Source organism: Watersipora subatra, chromosome 9 (genome assembly GCF_963576615.1).
Source record: "Watersipora subatra chromosome 9, tzWatSuba1.1, whole genome shotgun sequence".
In the NCBI taxonomy this organism is placed as follows: domain Eukaryota; kingdom Metazoa; phylum Bryozoa; class Gymnolaemata; order Cheilostomatida; family Watersiporidae; genus Watersipora; species Watersipora subatra.
In genome coordinates, this window is record NC_088716.1 from 31,121,361 (window position 1) to 31,141,673 (window position 20,313).

At 35.7% G+C, this 20,313-nt stretch overlaps 1 protein-coding gene and 1 pseudogene across 4 annotated transcripts; one reads left to right on the forward strand and one right to left on the reverse strand.

Moving 5' to 3' along the window:
* Positions 1-4,254: 4,254 nt before the first annotated feature.
* Positions 4,255-20,291, reverse strand: LOC137403606 (uncharacterized). Of its 4 annotated transcripts, none has more exons than XM_068089575.1 (7): positions 20,280-20,291; positions 18,800-19,228; positions 14,687-14,872; positions 7,265-7,461; positions 6,237-6,331; positions 4,820-4,897; positions 4,255-4,555 (listed from the first exon to the last, which is right to left on the reverse strand). In XM_068089575.1, exons 2-7 carry the CDS (start codon positions 19,203-19,205, stop codon positions 4,369-4,371), a joined length of 1,149 nt encoding a protein of 382 aa, XP_067945676.1. In that variant the 5' UTR covers positions 19,206-19,228; positions 20,280-20,291; the 3' UTR covers positions 4,255-4,368. The 4 variants fall into 4 exon arrangements, with proteins under 4 accessions (XP_067945676.1, XP_067945677.1, XP_067945675.1 ...); XM_068089576.1 differs by lacking the exon at positions 20,280-20,291 and adding an exon at positions 20,130-20,232; XM_068089574.1 differs by lacking the exon at positions 20,280-20,291 and adding an exon at positions 19,960-20,047.
* Positions 17,984-18,481, forward strand: LOC137404080 (uncharacterized; annotated as a pseudogene).
* Positions 20,292-20,313: the final 22 nt, after the last annotated feature.

The window sequence follows — 20,313 nt, forward strand, 5'->3', positions numbered from 1 at the left end:
AATTAGGACAAGGAACCTCAATAGGGTATCAAAGGTATGATAGGGTATATAAGGTATGATAGGGTATATAAGGTATGATAGGGTATATAAGGTATGATAGGGTATATAAGGGTATGATATGGTATATAAGGTATGATAGGGTATATAAGGTATGATAGGGTATATAAGGTATGATAGGGTATATAAGGTATTATAGGGTAAATAAGGTATGATAGGGTAAATAAGGTATGATAGGGTATATAAGGTATGATAGGGTATATAAGGTATTATAGGGTATATAAGGGTATGATAGGGTATATAAGGGTATGATATGGTATATAAGGGTATGATATGGTATATAAGGGTATGATATGGTATATAAGGTATGATATGGTATATAAGGTATGATAGGGTATATAAGGTATGATAGGGTATATAAGGTATTATAGGGTAAATAAGGTATGATAGGGTAAATAAGGTATGATAGGGTATATAAGGTATGATAGGGTATATAAGGGTATGATATGGTATATAAGGTATGATATGGTATATAAGGTATGATAGGGTATATAAGGGTATGATAGGGTATATAAGGGTATGATATGATATATAAGGTATGATAGGGTAAACAAGGTATGATAGGGTATATAAGGTATGATAGGGTATGTACGGTATGATAGGGTATATAAGGGTATGGTATACCCTATCATACCTTATATACCCTAAGGGTATGATAGGGTATTCAAGGCGATACAATGTATGTATACAATACAGACGTACATGTGGGCAACTTTTTGAAGTGAAGTATCCACTGTGAGATTCAAAGGGTATCGAGCGGAGCACACGAGAGGTTTAAGATTGAACATTGAGTACCATTTACTCTCATGTAGATAGTGCGAACTGAAACTGAGCTAGGAATGCCATGCCGTATTATATTTCTCCTATTGATCTACATTAAGTACCAAAATAGTTAAACCTGTTTATTGCACGCGTTACTATCTTTGTTTGTCCGCACCATTATTCCCTTAATTTGTAAAGATATGGCTGCGTCAAAAAGGTCGATTATGAAATTAAGACAAAAGGCTAAAATATCCGTTGTCTGAGCATCATGTGATTAAAGAGTTACAGAGGAAGATAGGAGAATGGAGGTAAATTTATCTTTTACTTCTATCTAGAGCGTCTTCTATAGATATACTGTTGCATTTACATTCTGATTATATTTCCCTGTTTGAGGTTATAATGTAATTTCATGTGCGCGCATGCGAGATACGGATACACAGTGAGTTCTTGACGGCTTCTTTTTAATCCATAGCATCTAGCAATACAATGGCTTAGATTGATGAATATACTAAAGGTAATAATTTTAGTACGCATGAATACATTTACTAATTAATAGAATTATAAATTTTTGCTATCATCAATTATAATTTTATAATTTTTTATCATTTCACCTTTCGCTTTAAATTTTCTTTGGCAGTTTTAGCTAGCAAATTAGATTCATGATTAGGCTTTAGATGTTCACTTCTCACTTGTAGAAAGTGAGAAAAATCGATTGATCAATGCACATCTTCAACTTCCAGAACCAAAGCTTTGAATTATTGGCTTGGCGTACGTATACTTCGGTTAAAGGTTGACTTGCAACAAAATTCACATTACAATTATTTAGTATCATAAGATTCACCATGTCTTACTCTGTAGTAGGGGCAAAATATATGGAAATGTGATTACAAGCTCTTGAAAGCTCAAAAACGAACAGTTAATCGCAGCCACACGAGACCGCCCTAGTTTGGATTCGCTTTCCAAAACGGCTCAAATGGGACGGAGTTGTTACAGGATGGTTACTGTTTACACTTTCATGCAACCTCATTCGTCGAAATATTTTCACTAATATACTTCACGCATTCATTAAAACCATGTCTATTGTTTTTACGTGTCTGTTTTATCGTCATTGTAATGCTGTCACTTTTAGCACTGATATCTTATAACTTACCGTAAAAAATCGTTAAACTTTTTAACCTTACCTCGAAAGAGTATATATCATTGTCTGATAATCATGACGGCCTTTTGGTTACCTGTGATAACCGAAAAGAGCTGCAAAAATTATTTGTGAAGTATTGGGTCACGTGATCAGATTACGACTTGACGATTGAATAATGCCGAAAGAAAACTGTTAAGTAGCGAGCATCTATATTTGATACGGGGTCTTCGGTAAAACCCGAAGTGTTTGTCATAAACTAGTGCTATGATAAGTTTTACATAAAGCTATTTATTGGCCATTCAATTCACATGAGAACATCATGTGACAAGGCAATAACCAAACTGGAATGATTACGTCAGATAAATAAACAGATTCCAATCTATGGCGGCTTTTCGTTTTTGAGCTTTTAAGAGCTGGTAATCACATTTCTACGTATTTGACACCTACAACACAAAAGAATAAGACATGGTGAATCTTTTGATACCAAATCACTGTAATGTGTATTTTGTTGCAAGTCAACCTTTAAACATTTATTCATTTTTAAAATTACACTTGCGATCTATCTAACTCCCAATTTGAAAGCTTTCAGTAGATACACGTTAGAATGACATATCTATGAATGACATATATTTATTACATTTGTTTTATTGATTACAGATGTTTATGTGGTCCCACCAGCCGAAGCAGCTTTGCCAGTGTGGAAACTGCCATAAATGGGAACGAGAGACTTGAATGTGTGCTGCATAAACCATGTTTTGTTTGAATTTGCTGCAGTGGATGAATTTGTCCTATTGTATGAGCTGAAACCATGTGAGTGGCCACGACTTGGATGGATATTTTTAATAAAAGCTTTATGCCAAAATGAACATTTATTTGCTTGTAAAAATTGTCTAATAAAATAATATTGCTGAAGATAATGCAAAACATGATTTGCAGGCATTGAATACATCATATGTTGACGCCTGTGCTGAAATCTTGATGGATTTATGAAGTGTAATCAGAGCTGCATGGACAGGCACTTTTGTATAGCTCAACCATTTGTTTAGTACTTGAATCAACTAATCAAATGTGACTAGTGAATTTTTTTCTACAAATTGATATTAATAATGACTCGATAACGTTGACAGTTGACAGATTCAGTATACATGATTTTTAGGGATGTAGTTGGTTTCGCCACATATTCTTTTCAAATACGCAGCTTGCTTATTTAACATAGTAAGAAACTAGTTTTCGGTGTGGGCAATGAAATACGGCACCCCAAGGATAGGTGACGGGCATCATGTGGGAGGGGCTTTTAGGGGCTGTATATCACTAGTGTGGGTAGCGATGAAACTGCGTCTATACAAAGACCTTATTCTACATAGTTTGCTTGACATAATCACCGTAGACCGGTAGAATTGGTAGTCGGTACTAAGATGTTTACACAGCATTTAGAAGAAGCTAATATGACAAGTTTTTAATTTCCTTTGTTTGAGACATAGGTAATAATGTATCTGTAGCTAGATTTAAAATTTTATTCTAGCCAACACGAGCAAATACAAGATAAATTATATGCCAATAGAGCTGCGTAGGACTGGACTATTATTGCAATAGCCGATGTGAATACGAGAGATACAGACAGGTTGTATCACGCGTTACATCATTTTGGGCAAATCTGGGCATGGTTTTTTGGCCTGAGCGGTTCTACCACGATCAAAATTTTTCGATTTTAATCTTCAAATATCTTGACAATGAGATCGCCTAACACAACAAACAACATATCAACTGATAGACAAAGAAAAATACTTTCTCTTAAAATCAACTCAAATTTGACGCAAACACACCTTTAAGTACACTTAAATCTCTATTTCCGAGGTTGTATAACATACTAACTCTGATCCGCTATATAAAGTTTGTTTTCTATCTAAAAAGTTTATATACATTGTATGTGTAGTGTGCATTGTGTATATACATTGCAGATATTTGATGTCAGACCACCATAGGAACAAATTTTGCGCTGAATATACTTTTAAATGTGAAAACGTGTGTGATAGAAAAAACGGGTGAATAGCCGATGCGTTGCTATGGACGCTATAGTAAAACCGAGGGATAAATGTGAATAGAAGCTGATATTACCCTAGGTAATAGCCTAGCTCCACGCTCTTTTCCATGCCTGATGTCAGAGAAGAGTTAATGACCAACAGCCAATCTTTGAAAAACAAGTGCAAACTAGTGTCCCTAGCTCGTAGGCTTACAGAGATGACATGTTGAGATTGCCATGCATTGTGATGAACGAGATGAAGCCCATACTATTTGTAGTGACAAGCAGTCTACTCATGCATATTTATTCATTCAGAAAACAAGCTGAACACACAAAAATCTATCAAGAAAGTCAATAAAGGAGATATAAAACAGAACTCATCTTATCCATATCAGTAGGATAAATGGAGCAAAAGGCCAAAACAGTCAATGCACATGAGTTGAAGGCTGGAAACAGATGAAAAACCAGGGACAGAACTGAATCTACCCTGCATGAAAGTGAGACAACTCCAACATGAGTTAAGTCTTAAAAATTGAATATTTTGCGCAGCCAGTGGGTGCGTATTTCCTATACTCTTTCTATAAAATGAAGAGAATGAGTTCATGAGATAAAGAGATAGCACACGAGCCAATAAGAACACGCTTACAAATGAAATTGTCTGACCAAAAAGAGTGTTAAACTCACATTTTTGTATATCATGTGAAAAGTAGGTAGGAAGTGTGAACACCAGCCATGAGAGGTTCAAATAAGTTACTGAAGTCAAAGGCACCAACTGACAGGAAAAGAGATGCAGCAGTTTAGAGAAACAAAACAGCACAAAACAAGCTGTGATTATCAGCTACCTCTGAAATGCGAGGAGGCCAGCATCAACCAAGGTCTTAACCTTCTCTTGAAATTCCTTCCCTCCGGCTAAAAGCAGTCTACAACATAATAATACATCACTGGCTTACGACAAATGTTTAATACACTGCTATTGAAGAGTTATCCCCTCTATATTTGTCTGGTAAATGTAACTCAATGTGTTCCACTCTTCCACTACTGCATTAAATTCTCACTGAACGATTATTCTGTCCAAATTAATTCAAACAGATTTTCAAAAAACGGATATATCGCTAGTATTAAAGCAATATCTGGAGAATAAAAACAGATAACGTTTTACTGTAAAATGCATCATATTCAGGAAAAAGTTATCTACAAGATATGTATAAAATTGTTTAGTAAATCTCAATCTCGCAATTTTTTGGATGCTTTTTTGCATTGAACGAACGCGTTGTTTCTTATTGCCATGACGATAACGATCTGGTTTTGCCGTTTTGAAAAATAATTAGAAATGGAATTGTTGAACCAACAACTTTTCTATTGGTTGCACGTGCTTGGCAACAAGGTTGTTTCATTGGAAACAAAATTTGATTCGTCTAGCTTATGTGTGGGCTTCGTAATGAAAAGAAAAGTAAAACCCTATTGATAAGCCGATAGATGGGCTTATGGTCTGTACTTACAATATATTACCGCGAAAGCTGATAGATCGGTGTGCAGTAGCGAAAGAATGAAAAGTTCACTTGGAGTTACATAGAAGACCAACACGAAGAAAGAATGAAAAGGTCACTTGGAGCTACATAGAAGACATACACGAAGAAAGAATGAAAAGGTCACTTGGAGCTACATAGAAGACCTACACGAAGAAAGGCAAGGTATTATGTCTCACGCAAACCTATAACATATTGTCCTAAAAGTTCACTTGAATTGTTATTATTTTTTAAGATATCTCTGCAAAGATTATCAAAATGGCAACAAAAAAATTATATCATGAGCGGTTAAGTACAAGTCTTGTAAAGTGATAAAATTAATATTTCAAAATATTATTACACTATGCACAATTTTTGCAATAATGAATGAGCATCTACACCAGAAAAAGATATGCGAATGCCACATCTGCAAATGATAGGTGATGGACAACTACAGATTAAAACTTAAGCAGACACAACACTAACACTAGTCACATGACACCCAAAAACACTAGCACTAGCCACATGACACCCAAAAACACTAGCACTAGCCACATGAAACCCAAAAACACTAGCACTAGCCACATGACACCCAAAAACACTAGCACTAGCCACATGACACCCAAAGACACTAGCACTAGTCACATGACATCCAAAAACACTAGCACTAGCCACATGACACAAAGTCACTAGCAGTAGTCACATGACCCGCAACGACATTAGCACTGGTCACATGACAAGGGTGCATACCTACCTTTGTGCTTCACTAGGATTGTCTTTGAGGCTTCGAATGAGCTCCATGATATTCTCAGACTGTAAGATCTCAACAAGCTCGGGGTTAGATAGAACCTGACGAAGAGTTGTCAAGAGGATTCTATTACGACAGAATGCTTATGCGACAGCAACTCAAGCCAACTTATTCTGGTTAAGGCAAGCGTACACCAAAACATTCTAGAAATTGTAGTTGCCACCAAGGGTTTTACATGACAACTAATGATGAACTTTCACAAAATTTTAATACATTTTATTAAAAGCTGTCAGTATTTCGTTATTATTTGTGATTGTTTTTGATGTTAAAAGGGCTACGACGCTCCGTTTCAAGCGAAGTGCGATTATAACATCTTTACTTGCAAAAAGACCAACAGAATAGAGACGCGTAATGCTGCAACTTGAACGCAATAGCTGATATCGATGAGTGAGAGACAGATAGCTGATATCGATGAGTGAGAGACAGATAGCTGATATCGATGAGTGAGAGACAGATAGCTGATATCGATGAGTGAGAGACAGATAGCTGATATCGATGAGTGAGAGACAGATAGCTGATATCGATGAGTGAGAGACAGATAGCTGATATCGATGAGTGAGAGACAGATAGCTGATATCGATGAGCGAGAGACAGATAGCCGCGGAACTAGTGACATTATTTTGGCACGTAATTTTCTTCCGAGTGTCTTAACCACGATCAAGTTTGGTCGATTTTAATCTTGAAACGTCCTGGCAGTCAGATCACCTCAAACATCAAAAGCAATTCCAAATGATAGAAAAATAACTGAAACTTTTCGATATAATCTATAAAAATTATGTATGAATTCATCTCCAATAAGCATCTATATTGCAAACGACACATGAAACAAGACTTACAAGCTATGCCCTATTAATTAGATTCATTGTCAAAGCACACATGAAACAAGACTTGCAAGCTATGCCCTATTAATTAGACTCATTGTCAAGAGAAGATCATAAAACATACAACTAGCTACTTGTAACAACTCAACTAACCTGTTTAACTTTGGCATCCTCGTCGTCCTCTTTCTTCAACTGTTGGTGAGACTTGGGGGCTGTTGTCTGGCGCCGCGTAGATTTTACCTCCTTTATCAGTTCCTCTTTTCTTTCAGTGGTTGGGGGAGCTTTCTGTGCCCCCTTCACATTGTCAACCACCCCTATAGATGCTTCATGCAAGTTTTCATAATGATTGCCTATATGTAAGAAACCATTTTCAAATGATGAGTCAATAAAACACTTCATAAATACGCAGAATAACTGAGCCAATGAGGTCTAAGCGTAGATTCAATGCCAAGTTATGGCCATAAGAAATTGCACATCTCACAAAAAGTTCCGCTCCTGAATGGCTATACCCTGAAAGGATATACCCTGAATGGCTATACCCTGAAAGGAAATATTCTGAATGGATATACCCTGAATGGCTATCGCTGAATGGCTATACCCTGAATGGCCATACCCTGAATAGATATACCCTGAATGGCTATACCCTGAATGGCTATCCCTGAATGGATATCCCTGAATGGCTATACCCTGAATGGATATACCCTAAACGGATATACCCTGAATGGCTGTACCCTGAATGGCTGTACCCTGAATGGCTATCCCTGAATGGACATCCCTGAATGACTATACCCTGAATGGCTATACCCTGAATGGCTATCCCTGAATGGATATACCCTGAATGGCTATACCATGAATGGCTATACCCTGAATGGCTATACCCTGAATGGATATACCCTGAATGGCTATACCCTGAATGGCTATACCCCGAATGGATATAAGATGCACATGCAGAAAACACATGCAGTCGCATGAGTAAACTTGAAACAGTTGAAGCAGCAAAGAATCTATGGCTACCTTATGACAGCAAAAGAACTACTCTATCAAATTTAATCGGCAATATTTTTTACGATTTTATAGAAGATAGTAATAAGTTTTGTTGATAATACTCCAAAGTAATTAGGAATTAAATAAATTGTTATTAGCACATTTAGAGACTTCTTACTATTTCTTAACCATTTCAATAAACTCAATTAAATCGATACACAGAGCTGTCAGAAATTATGAGACGAGCCAATAATTCAAACCATTGTTCATCTTGGAACTCTGGCTACACCAATGATAATCCATTTAATTACTACATATTGCACATCAGTAGATGTAGAAATTACTCCTTGTTCTAACAAATAAAGCAAAACCTTTTAGTCTCAATCAATAGTGGAGGTGATGGAATATGTAGCGTCATGTTATATCTCCATTAATGATAATCTAGCCAGGTTACACACAAAAGGGCGTTGCAAAAGGGCGTGTCAGAAACCCTGCCGACCGGAATACTGGCATCTACATGTACATGAACTACATGGCGCCATTCACACATGTTGCTTCTAGTCATTTGCAAAAGTTTAAGATCAGTGTTGTAATTATCATTAAATCACACATTGCTGGTACTTTTTTTACATTGCTTTATTTTCTGCTAATTGATTGATAAAAATATTATTTTCTCGACTTCAATCCTGTGGTACCCAGACCTAGAAATAATGCTATAAAAATTTTTTTCTGCTTGCCTTTCAGACTATTTAGACACCCTTTAACCATACTACATGTCATTATAAGAACAGAGTTGTTTTTTGTGCATTTTTTTTAATGTGCCAAATTTGCCACATTGGGTAATAGTACAACTAATCAGATATGCCAAATAAACACAGATTTTATGTTATGAACACTTTCAATGCAAATACTTACTGGAGAAAATTAAAATTATAATATTACAATAATAGCATTTATAACAATAATAATAATAGTTTTCAATAGCCGAATATACAGTAATCAAATAATAAAAAACCAGCTCTACTGTGAACAAAAACATACATGTACATTACAAAGTAATAATCTAATGACAATGAGAAGTAACACACGCACATGTAAGAAAAATATAATTAAACACCAACTAAAGATGATATGCCCGGAAGCAGTTTCTGTCTTTGTTTAGACAGAGCAGGACATTGCACTTCTGGCACTGTACAGTGCTCTTGCCATCTGTGCATTGCTTGCACCTCCCTCTTTTGTCAATTAACTCTGGCCAGTGCCCAAAACTGTCTCTTCGCACACCATCGCAAGGCCCAACTCGTGGACGCTTTGGAGCTGACTGCCTGGCTTGAGAAGATGCGGACCTTCTACCTTTTTTGACGGCGTTTACTTGCGTCACACTGCTAGCAAGAATCACCTGAAACCTTCGTCTACTTAGCACCTCCTTTGCAGGCAGTTCTAATGATTGGCAGTCGCGACGATACATCAGCCAAGCGTTGACTACACCAATCATGATACATTGCCAAAATAGGTAAGTGTACCATCTTCTAGATCGCATTAAAAATCGATATTTGGCCAAGTATGAGTCCAGCAAGTCTATCCCGCCCATGTAACTGTTATAGCTGCAAATCAAAGCTGGCATAGGAATTGTCACTTGCTGCTTTTGCTTTTTATCCCGGCGCTTGGGCTCTCCAATAGGTTCGACAGCAGCCTCAGTGAATAGAAGAGTGACTGCACGATTATCGTACCATCTGACTGCTGTCACATTATGAATGTCTTCAACTCTGTAGTCAAAGGATCCTCTGCCTTTCTTCTTCAAAGTTTTTTCATCACTTAGAGGGCATCCTTTCAGCCGATTCTGTCTCACCGTACCTGTATACAGAATTCCTCTTTCTTTCAGTTTTGCAATTAATGGAAGGCCGGTGAAGAATTTATCTGCAAAAACTTTGTGACTCTTTCCAGGTGCTTGTGTTGAAATGAGCTTAAGAACTACATCAGCTCCTAATCCAAGCTCAGTCTGTTGTCCATCGCCTCCTTGATACACATCAAAGTCATGAAGTATGCCGTCGATTCCCGCTCTGCCACATTTCTTAAATCCCCAAGGATGTGGCTTCCTTTTGATGTACTGTCGTATCGGGCTCTTTTTTCCATTATATGGGACCATCATCTCATCAATCGAGCAATGTTGTCTTGGTGAAACAGCTAGACATCTTTGTTGCAAGTTGTCCAGAATTGGCCGAATCTTCCAAAGTTTATCCTTTTGCCTTACTTCTTCTGACATGGCCATGTTATCAACAAAGTGTAGTGAAAAGAGTAAAGCTTCAAACCGATTTTGACTCATTATGTCACTGACTGGCCCATACGACGACTCACTTTCCCAGTATTGACGAATGCTGCTCATTCGTACCAGAAACATCCGTGCAGAAACATCCCAATCACTTGCTCGATCTCTTTGCTACTGGTATCGATTGACTTCCCATTTTTCTGCACACTGCACAAGTTTGTTTGTTCAGCAATGGTTGCTATCATGCTAATACCAATGAATTTTTGAAAATAAAGTAGGGGAGTGACAATATCTATAGGTTGTGTTGTGTGTAGACCTGCATACTCTACATCAGGCGCAACAAAATCTTTTTCCCTCCTGTAAACAGGTCGGCTTTGTTGAACACTTTTGTCTTGTTTGCGCGCTTCAGGTACTGCCAATTCATTCAATAGGAAATTACTTTCTTCCTCGCCACTCGAGTTGTCATCCTACAATTTATTGATGACAGCATCGTTTGCATTAGCAAATATGAAAAAGCTTTTTTACACTAATATTTTGATCTGCAATATAATTGAAACGAACTTTTGATCTGCAGTACAATTGAAAGCCATTTTGTGTGTACATGCAGCCTACATGTGGGTTTGTAATACATGTATGCACATCTCATTAGCATCATTTCAAACGGAAACTTACAGATACGTTTGGTTGATCTTGTGCGGGAAAAAAATCTTCATCATCACTTTCTTCAAACTCTCCAAAGTCATTTTCATCCCCATCAATTATTTCCAGCACATTCTGAACAGTGAGTTGCTTTTGTTTGTCTGTCATTATAATCTAAACATTAGATAACCAAAGGAAATTAATATTACATTGTCTTGTAAATGGTTGCACAACAGCCTTTCGAGATTTATGATGTCTATTTTTCAGTTGTCAGTAATACTCTAGTAACGAATGGCTGTTTTTGTAATTCACTAAGCCGCCTCACATTGGAATATTGAGTGACTTGTAATTCCCAACGTGCCATTTTTGACACATCTACATTCCCCTAATTGTTAAACATATTAAATATATTATTTCTGAGATGAATTTTTGATAGACTGAAAAAGTAAGGCGTATTCTAATGTAATAAACCACAATTGTTCTAATACATACCTTGAAACTGGTGAATGGGAGAGAATAATATCAGGGTGTTCACAGGTACAAATCTTTCGAGAAAATGGCCGACTTCAAGAACTAAGAAAGGAGTCTTAGTATGGTAACCAATCATTATAAAATGTAGGGCCATAACAAAGAAGACCCACCCAGCCACCAGCCATGCAACAAGGAACAAAGGCCCAATTCACATTGCTGATGGGCTTAGTTTTGGTTCAAAGTTGGTGTGCCAAATATGGCACACCAGGCACCACAGGGTTCATGTTACTAACAGAATATCAGTCTGCTTTATCTATTCCGAGTCAATATTTGGTGTGGCCACCGCGGTTTTTGATGGCAGCCTTTAGACGCCTTGGCATACTCTCTATCAAGGTGCGGCAATACAGATGACCGATTTCCTCCACCCATGTAACTTTTATGGCTTCTTTTATGGCCTCAGGACTTCCTGGCTGCTTTGCTGCTACTTTTTTCTTTAATATCCTCCACAAGTTTTCTATGGAATTGATGTAGGAGCTGTTTACTGGCCAGTTAAGCACCGGGACTTTGTATTGTTTCAAAAACTCTGTCACTATCTTTGATCGATGGCATGGTGCACCATCATGCATGAAGACTGTACAACTATGAACGCTCATGCGCAAGACCAATTTATCCTCAAAGAGTTTTCTGTATTTTGCTCCATTCATGGTGGTGTTGTTCTCTAGGATGTTCAGACCTGCAGTTTCCACCACAGACATTGCACCCCCTACCATCTGACTCGGGGGGTGCTTCATTGTCATTACAGTGTACCGATCAACATAGCGCTTGCCTGTAGGCCGGTTAACATGCTTCTTTCGGGAGTTGAACTGTAGCAATGTTGATTCATCTGAGAACAGAACCTTGGACCAATAATCTGCTGTCCAATTTTTGTACTTATTGGCAAAGTCCGGTCGCTTCTTTTTCATGGCTGGGGTCTACTTCGGTTTGGCGGCAGATTTCCTCTATAGAAGTTGGAAGTCCTTGCATAGTCTCCTTGATATGGTACTTCTAGAGATTCTTGCGCCTGTTGTTTCCGAAGCAGATGTAATTTTTATCAAGGAGCAGCTTGGTGAGCGCACCACAATCCTCTTCACCATGCTCTCTGTCCTCCCAGTTGTTATTCGGGGTCGGCCGCTTCACTGTCTGTCCTTGAATGAAGCAGTCGTTTGATGTCTTGTGAGGGCTTGGTGTACAACTGTCTTGCTGCAGTGAAATCTTTCTGCTAGCTGTCACTCAGAGTACCATTCTCCCTTCAAAGCCACTATTTGAACTCTTTTGGTTGGTGAGAGTGATGCTTTTTGGTCCATTTTTGTGTTGAAATTGCAAGCTTAAATTATCCAGGTGTTTGATCGCTCTGGGTAGTGTAATGCAACTGATTAGTGTGTGCGTTGTGCAAGACGTGTTATGACTCAAATTCATCCCTAATGAAACCACAAAATGCTTTGATGGTTTGAAAGCAGCATAAAGACTGAAAAAATCATAGTATGAAAGCAATCCTTGATAAGCCCAAATAACTGTATGTAACTGGAACTAGTCTTAAACTTTTGCAAATGACTGTAAGTAACAGTGTAACTCAACCTAATCAATTCTTGCACAGGGCAATCGATCGACCAGAAATTTAGGTTCCATTTTGAAATGTTTTTAGGTATCTATCTACCTCCTTCGTTGTAATAACAAATTTATTAGGACGATATCGCAAAAACTTGAAACAACACGTTTGATAGTACGTCATAGATGATTGCGATACAGATGAAAAATTATATGATGCTAACCATAACTTTGCAGATTATTTTGAGTCAGAAAATATTGATAAACGTGTGATCAATGAATATGATACGATAAGATATGAACATGTGATCAATGAATATGACGATACTGTAAAGATTTTTGTAAGTTTCCAAGATCATACAATTTTTTTTCTTTTAGCCAGAAGACCTGTGAAACGTACCTTTTAATATCAAATGAGATTTACTGTGTTGCTGGAATTTTGTACCGTTGTTTTACCAAATATCATCGAATTACATGGGCATATTTACATACATTTAATAAAAGGTTCAAAACTGCCTAATGTTGGACAAATTGCTCAGGGATACTGACACACATTGACAAGGATGGCCAGGGTTCAAAAGATTAAGGCAGTAAACCATCTCTACCATTGTATATATGCGCACAAATATGCATTAAAGGTTGACTTGCAACAAAATTCACAATACCGTTATTTAAAATGAAAAGATTCACGATGTCTTACTCTGTTGTGTTGTAGGTGCAAAATATGTGGAAATGTGATTACAAGCTCTTAAAAGCTCAAAACGAACAGAAAATCGCAGCCACACGAGACCGCCGTGGTTTGGATTCCCTTTCCAATACGGCTCAAATGTGATGTAGTTGTGAGAGATGGTTTCTGTTTACACTTTCTTGCAACCTTATTCGTCGAAATATTTTCACAAATATACTTCACGCATTCAATAAAACTATGTCGATTGTTCTTGCAGGTCTATTTTATCGTCATTGTAATGCTGTCACTTATAGCAGTGATATCTTAAAACTTACCATAAAAATTCGTTTAATTAGTAAGCTTAGCTTGAAAGAGTACATATCATTGTCTGATAATCATGACGAGCCTGTTGGTCACTTGTGATAATCGAAAAGTGCTGCAGAAATTATTTGCGAAGTATTGAGTCACATGATCAGCTTACGACTTGCCAATTAGACCAGGCCGAAACCAGACTGTAAAATAGCGAGCATCTATATTTGATACGGGGTCTCCGGTAAAACTCGAAGTGTTTGTCATAATCTAGTAAGTAGTACTACGATAAGTTTTATATTGAGCTTTGTATTGGCCTTTCAATTCACGTGAAAACATAGGTGACAAGATGATGTCCAAATTTCGGGGCTACGTCATCGAAATGAAGAGATTCCAATCTACGGCGGCGTTTTGTTTTTGAGCTTTTAAGAGCTTGAAATCACAATTCCACATATTTGGCACTTACAAAACAACAGAGTAGGACATGGTGAATCTTTTAAAACCAAATAACTGTAATGTGAATTTTGTTGCAAGTCAACCTTTAAGTATTCAGTAAGATTTGAGTGTTGTAAGTTGTAAAACATGAGATAAAAGTACAGTAAATAAGTATTAGCAGGACATGAGAAATGAGCAGATGTTGGGCAGTTTCAAGCCCTACCTAAAACATCGCAGAACTCCCTAAAGAACTCCTGTATATATTTGTCATGCTGATAGGTGATCAAGGCTTTGTCCGGATTGGCCTGGAACTCCTGAAGTGCCCGCTCACACCTCGGGTCAGCCATCATTGTCATCAACTTATCGTTGTTACCAAGTTTATTAAGGAGGTCTTCTGTGAGCCAAGCATCTTATGGAGATAAGCAAATAAGGCATGAATCGGTATACGATTAAAACAAGATTACATAACAGCTTAACTTAGTATAACACTTACTCTATATCTCTAACCATACCTTAGTATAACACTTAATCTACATATCTGATCATACCATAGAATATCACTTATTCTATATCTCTAACCATACCTTAGTATATCACTTATTCTATATCTCTAACCATACCTTAGTATAACACTTACTCTATATCTCTAATCATACCTTAGTATAACACTTACTCTATATCTCTAATCATACCTTAGTAAAACACTTACTCTATATCTCTAATCATACCTTAGTATAACACTTATTCTATATCTCTAATCACACCTTAGTATAACACTTACTCTATATCTCTAATCATACCTTAGTATAACACTTACTCTATATCTCTAACCATACCTTAGTATAACACTTACTCTATATCTCTAATCATACCTTAGTATATCGCTTACTCTATATCTCTAATCATACCTTAGTATAACACTTACTCTATATCTCTAATCATACCTTAGTATAACACTTAGTCTATATCTCTAATCATACCTTAGTATATTGCTTACTCTATATCTCTAATCATACCTTAGTATAACATTTAGTCTATATCTCTAATCATACCCTAGTATAACACTCGCTCTATATCTCTAATCATACCTTAGTGTAACACTTACTCTATATCTCTAATCATACCTTAGTATAACACTTAGTCTATATCTCTAATCATACCCTAGTATAACACTCGCTCTATATCTCTAATCATACCTTAGTATAACACTTACTCTATATCTCTAATCATACCTTAGTATAACACTCGCTCTATATCTCTAATCATACCTTAGTGTAACACTTACTCTATATCTCTAATCATACCTTAGTATAACACTTACTCTATATCTCTAATCATACCTTAGTATATTGCTTACTCTATATCTCTAATCATACCTTAGTATAACATTTAGTCTATATCTCTAATCATACCCTAGTATAACACTCGCTCTATATCTCTAATCATACCTTAGTGTAACACTTACTCTATATCTCTAATCATACCTTAGTATAACACTTAGTCTATATCTCTAATCATACCCTAGTATAACACTTGCTCTATATCTCTAATCATACCTTAGTATAACACTTACTCTATATCTCTAATCATACCTTAGTATAACACTCGCTCTATATCTCTAATCATACCTTAGTGTAACACTTACTCTATATCTCTAATCATACCTTAGTATAACACTTACTCTATATCTCTAATCATACCTTAGTATATTGCTTACTCTATATCTCTAATCATACCTTAGTATAACACTCTATATCTCTAATCATACCTTAGTATAACACTCTATATCTCTAATCATACCTTAGTATAACACTCGCTCTATATCTCTAATCATACCTTAGTGTAACACTTACTCTATATCTCTAATCATACCTTAGTATAACACTTACTCTATATCTCTAATCATACCTTAGTATATTGCTTACTCTATATCTCTAATCATACCTTAGTATAACACTTACTCTATATCTCTAATCATACCTTAGTATAACACTTACTCTATATCTCTAATCATACCTTAGTATATTGCTTACTCTATATCTCTAATCATACCTTAGTATAACACTCTATATCTCTAATCATACCTTAGTATAACACTCTATATCTCTAATCATACCTTAGTATAACACTCGCTCTATATCTCTAATCATACCTTAGTGTAACACTTACTCTATATCTCTAATCATACCTTAGTATAACACTTACTCTATATCTCTAATCATACCTTAGTATATTGCTTACTCTATATCTCTAATCATACCTTAGTATAACACTTAGTCTATATCTCTAATCATACCTTAATATAACACTTACTCTATATCTCTAATCATACCTTAGTATAACACTTACTCTATATCTCTAATCATACCTTAGTATATCACTTAGTCTATATATCTAATCATACCTTAGTATAACATTTAGTCTATATCTCTAATCATACCTTAGTATATCGCTTACTTTATATCTCTAATCATACCTTAGTATAACACTTACTCTATATCTCTAATCATACCTTAGTATAACACTTACTCTATATCTCTAATCATACCTTAGTATATCACTTACTTTATATCTCTAATCATACCTTAGTATATCACTTACTTTATATCTCTAATCATACCTTCGTATAACACTTACTCTATATCTCTAATCATACCTTAGTATATCGCTTACTTTATATCTCTAATCATACCTTAGTATATCACTTACTCTATATCTCTAATCATACCTTAGTATAACACTTACTCTATATCTCTAATCATACCTTAGTATAACACTTACTCTATATCTCTAATCATACCTTAGTATATCACTTACTTTATATCTCTAATCATACCTTCGTATAACACTTACTCTATATCTCTAATCATACCTTAGTATATCGCTTACTTTATATCTCTAATCATACCTTAGTATAACACTTACTCTATATCTCTAATCATACCTTAGTATATCACTTACTTTATATCTCTAATCATACCTTAGTATATCACTTACTTTATATCTCTAATCATACCTTCGTATAACACTTACTCTATATCTCTAATCATACCTTAGTATATCGCTTACTTTATATCTCTAATCATACCTTAGTATATTGCTTACTCTATATCTCTAATCATACCTTAGTATAACACTTAGTCTATATCTCTAATCATACCTTAATATAACACTTACTCTATATCTCTAATCATACCTTAGTATAACACTTACTCTATATCTCTAATCATACCTTAGTATATCACTTAGTCTATATATCTAATCATACCTTAGTATAACATTTAGTCTATATCTCTAATCATACCTTAGTATATCGCTTACTTTATATCTCTAATCATACCTTAGTATAACACTTACTCTATATCTCTAATCATACCTTAGTATAACACTTACTCTATATATCTAATCATACCTTAGTATAACATTTAGTCTATATCTCTAATCATACCTTAGTATAACACTTACTCTATATCTCTAATCATACCTTCGTATAACACTTACTCTATATCTCTAATCATACCTTAGTATATCGCTTACTTTATATCTCTAATCATACCTTAGTATATCACTTACTCTATATCTCTAATCATACCTTAGTATAACACTTACTCTATATCTCTCATCATACCTTAGTATATCACTTACTCTATATCTCTAATCATACCTTAGTATATCACTTACTTTATATCTCTAATCATACCTTCGTATAACACTTACTCTATATCTCTAATCATACCTTAGTATATCGCTTACTTTATATCTCTAATCATACCTTAGTATATCACTTACTCTATATCTCTAATCATACCTTAGTATAACACTTACTCTATATCTCTAATCATACCTTAGTATAACACTTACTCTATATCTCTAATCATACCTTAGTATAACACTTAGTCTATATCTCTAATCATACCTTTGTATAACACTTAGTCTATATATCTAATCATACCTTAGTATACCACTTAGTCTATATCTCGAACCATACCTTAGTATAACACTTACTCTATATCTCTAACCATACCTTCGTATAACACTTACTCTATATCTCTAATCATACCTTAGTATAACACTTACTCTATATCTCTAATCATACCTTAGTATAACACTTACTTTATATCTCTGACCATACCTTAGTATATCGCTTACTCTATATCTCTAATCATACCTTAGTATAACACTTATTCTATATCTCTGATCATATCTTAGTATAACACTCGCTCTATATCTCTGATCATACCTAAGTATAGGCTACATAATATTAATCAAAGAAAACAATTGCGTTGTCTATCAATACCTGTCTCCTTGCCAACTTTCAAACTGATTATGGACCCACCTGTTTTTTGGAGCTGGTCTCGCATTCTTTGCACCTCCTGCATAACTAAGTGGTCGCCAGTTTTGGACGGATCAGATTTAATATGTGGCACATCACTAGCACTAGCTACTGCATTGTCCGATACTTTGCCATTACTGGCATTGGCAGCCGCTTGCTTCTTACTCTCCAGACCACCGGCAAGAAATCCCTTTTTCATTCCACCAAACCCACAAACATCGCCTGAGTTCGGTCCCGGTTGCAGGGGTTGTGTCGAAACATGCTTTGGTTTGTTGGATTCCTGAGCATTGTTTGAGCAACTGACTGTTGTTGCCTGAGTAGAGATGGAACGAGTTTCTACTGTGGTGAGCTTTTGATGTTTGTTCACCTTGGCTTTGAGCGCTGAGATCCTATTGATGACATCGGTCATGTCCTCCAAAGGAGGAGGCACATCTGATAAAATTTAAACAAACATACAACCTACAGAGATATGAAGCACATTAAATAAATGATCAAATTACGATCTTTTAGCAAGTGAAAAAATATAAAATAAACATAATAACAGCACACTAAGATATTGTCACAATGGTATGACAGCAGTGAGCACTTTTTAACAGGATACGGCGACTACATAATTAAAAGTGTAAAATTATTGATGGTAATCAAAATGAAATATGACTAAAGCACATGACTTCATTAATTACAATATCACTAATACCCAAAACTGCATTTCTTTTAGAGATACTAAACAGGTCAAGTCGCAATTCGTAAAAATGGTAGGCCTACGCATTCAGTAATACAAAGGGACTACAATTGGAAGCGACACAACAGGAACAAAGAAAAGAACTGCATAGCAAAACTTCATTGTTGTAAAAAACATTTTGATAGCGCATTAAGTTTATTTAAAATACTAAAACGGCTACAGGAATCTTGGGTCAAGAGCCTTACATTGACTACAACCTTTTGCGTTCATAACCACTTCATGAAGATGGGAAATGTTTTCTGCGATACATATTAACACTAACTGTATTTTTCATTTAAAATTCTTCATAGTTTGGTAGAATCGTAGGACAGTATTTACTTTATTTTCATTTGTTAGCGAGTATTCCCAACGACATCAATTTCTGTGCAACCTTACTCCAAGACACATTCCATATTAATTATCGTTATAACAGCATCCTTACTTTCATCAAACATTTCAAAATAGATGCAAAACTATGAACGTTTACGTTACACCGAAAAATAGATAACCTACGACTACGCCACCGCCCGTTGCACAGGATGCGAGATAGCGAACTTGTTGTATGTTGCGGTACAAATTTGTTATAAGCTTCATGGGAAATTCAAAATTTACCGTGAGAAAAGATTCGTACTTGTTACTAAAACAATTATTTTTTGCTACTACAATACAAAAAGCTTAGTAACCAACATATTGTATAAACAAAAGAACATTTTACAATATTTTGAACTTTTACTATGTATAAAGTAATCGTACGACCTTCACCTTCATCAGCCATTTTTTAGCGCGCAAGAATATT

Bases quoted from the DNA above. Each gene is read 5' to 3' on its own strand.
- LOC137403606 (XM_068089574.1), bottom strand. The intron at 14,873-18,799 runs GTGGGTCCATAA...TATCTCCATAAG, and splicing joins AGACCAGCTCCAAAAAACAG to ATGCTTGGCTCACAGAAGAC. The intron at 4,898-6,236 runs GTAGGTATGCAC...ATTATGTTGTAG, and splicing joins AATCCTAGTGAAGCACAAAG to ACTGCTTTTAGCCGGAGGGA.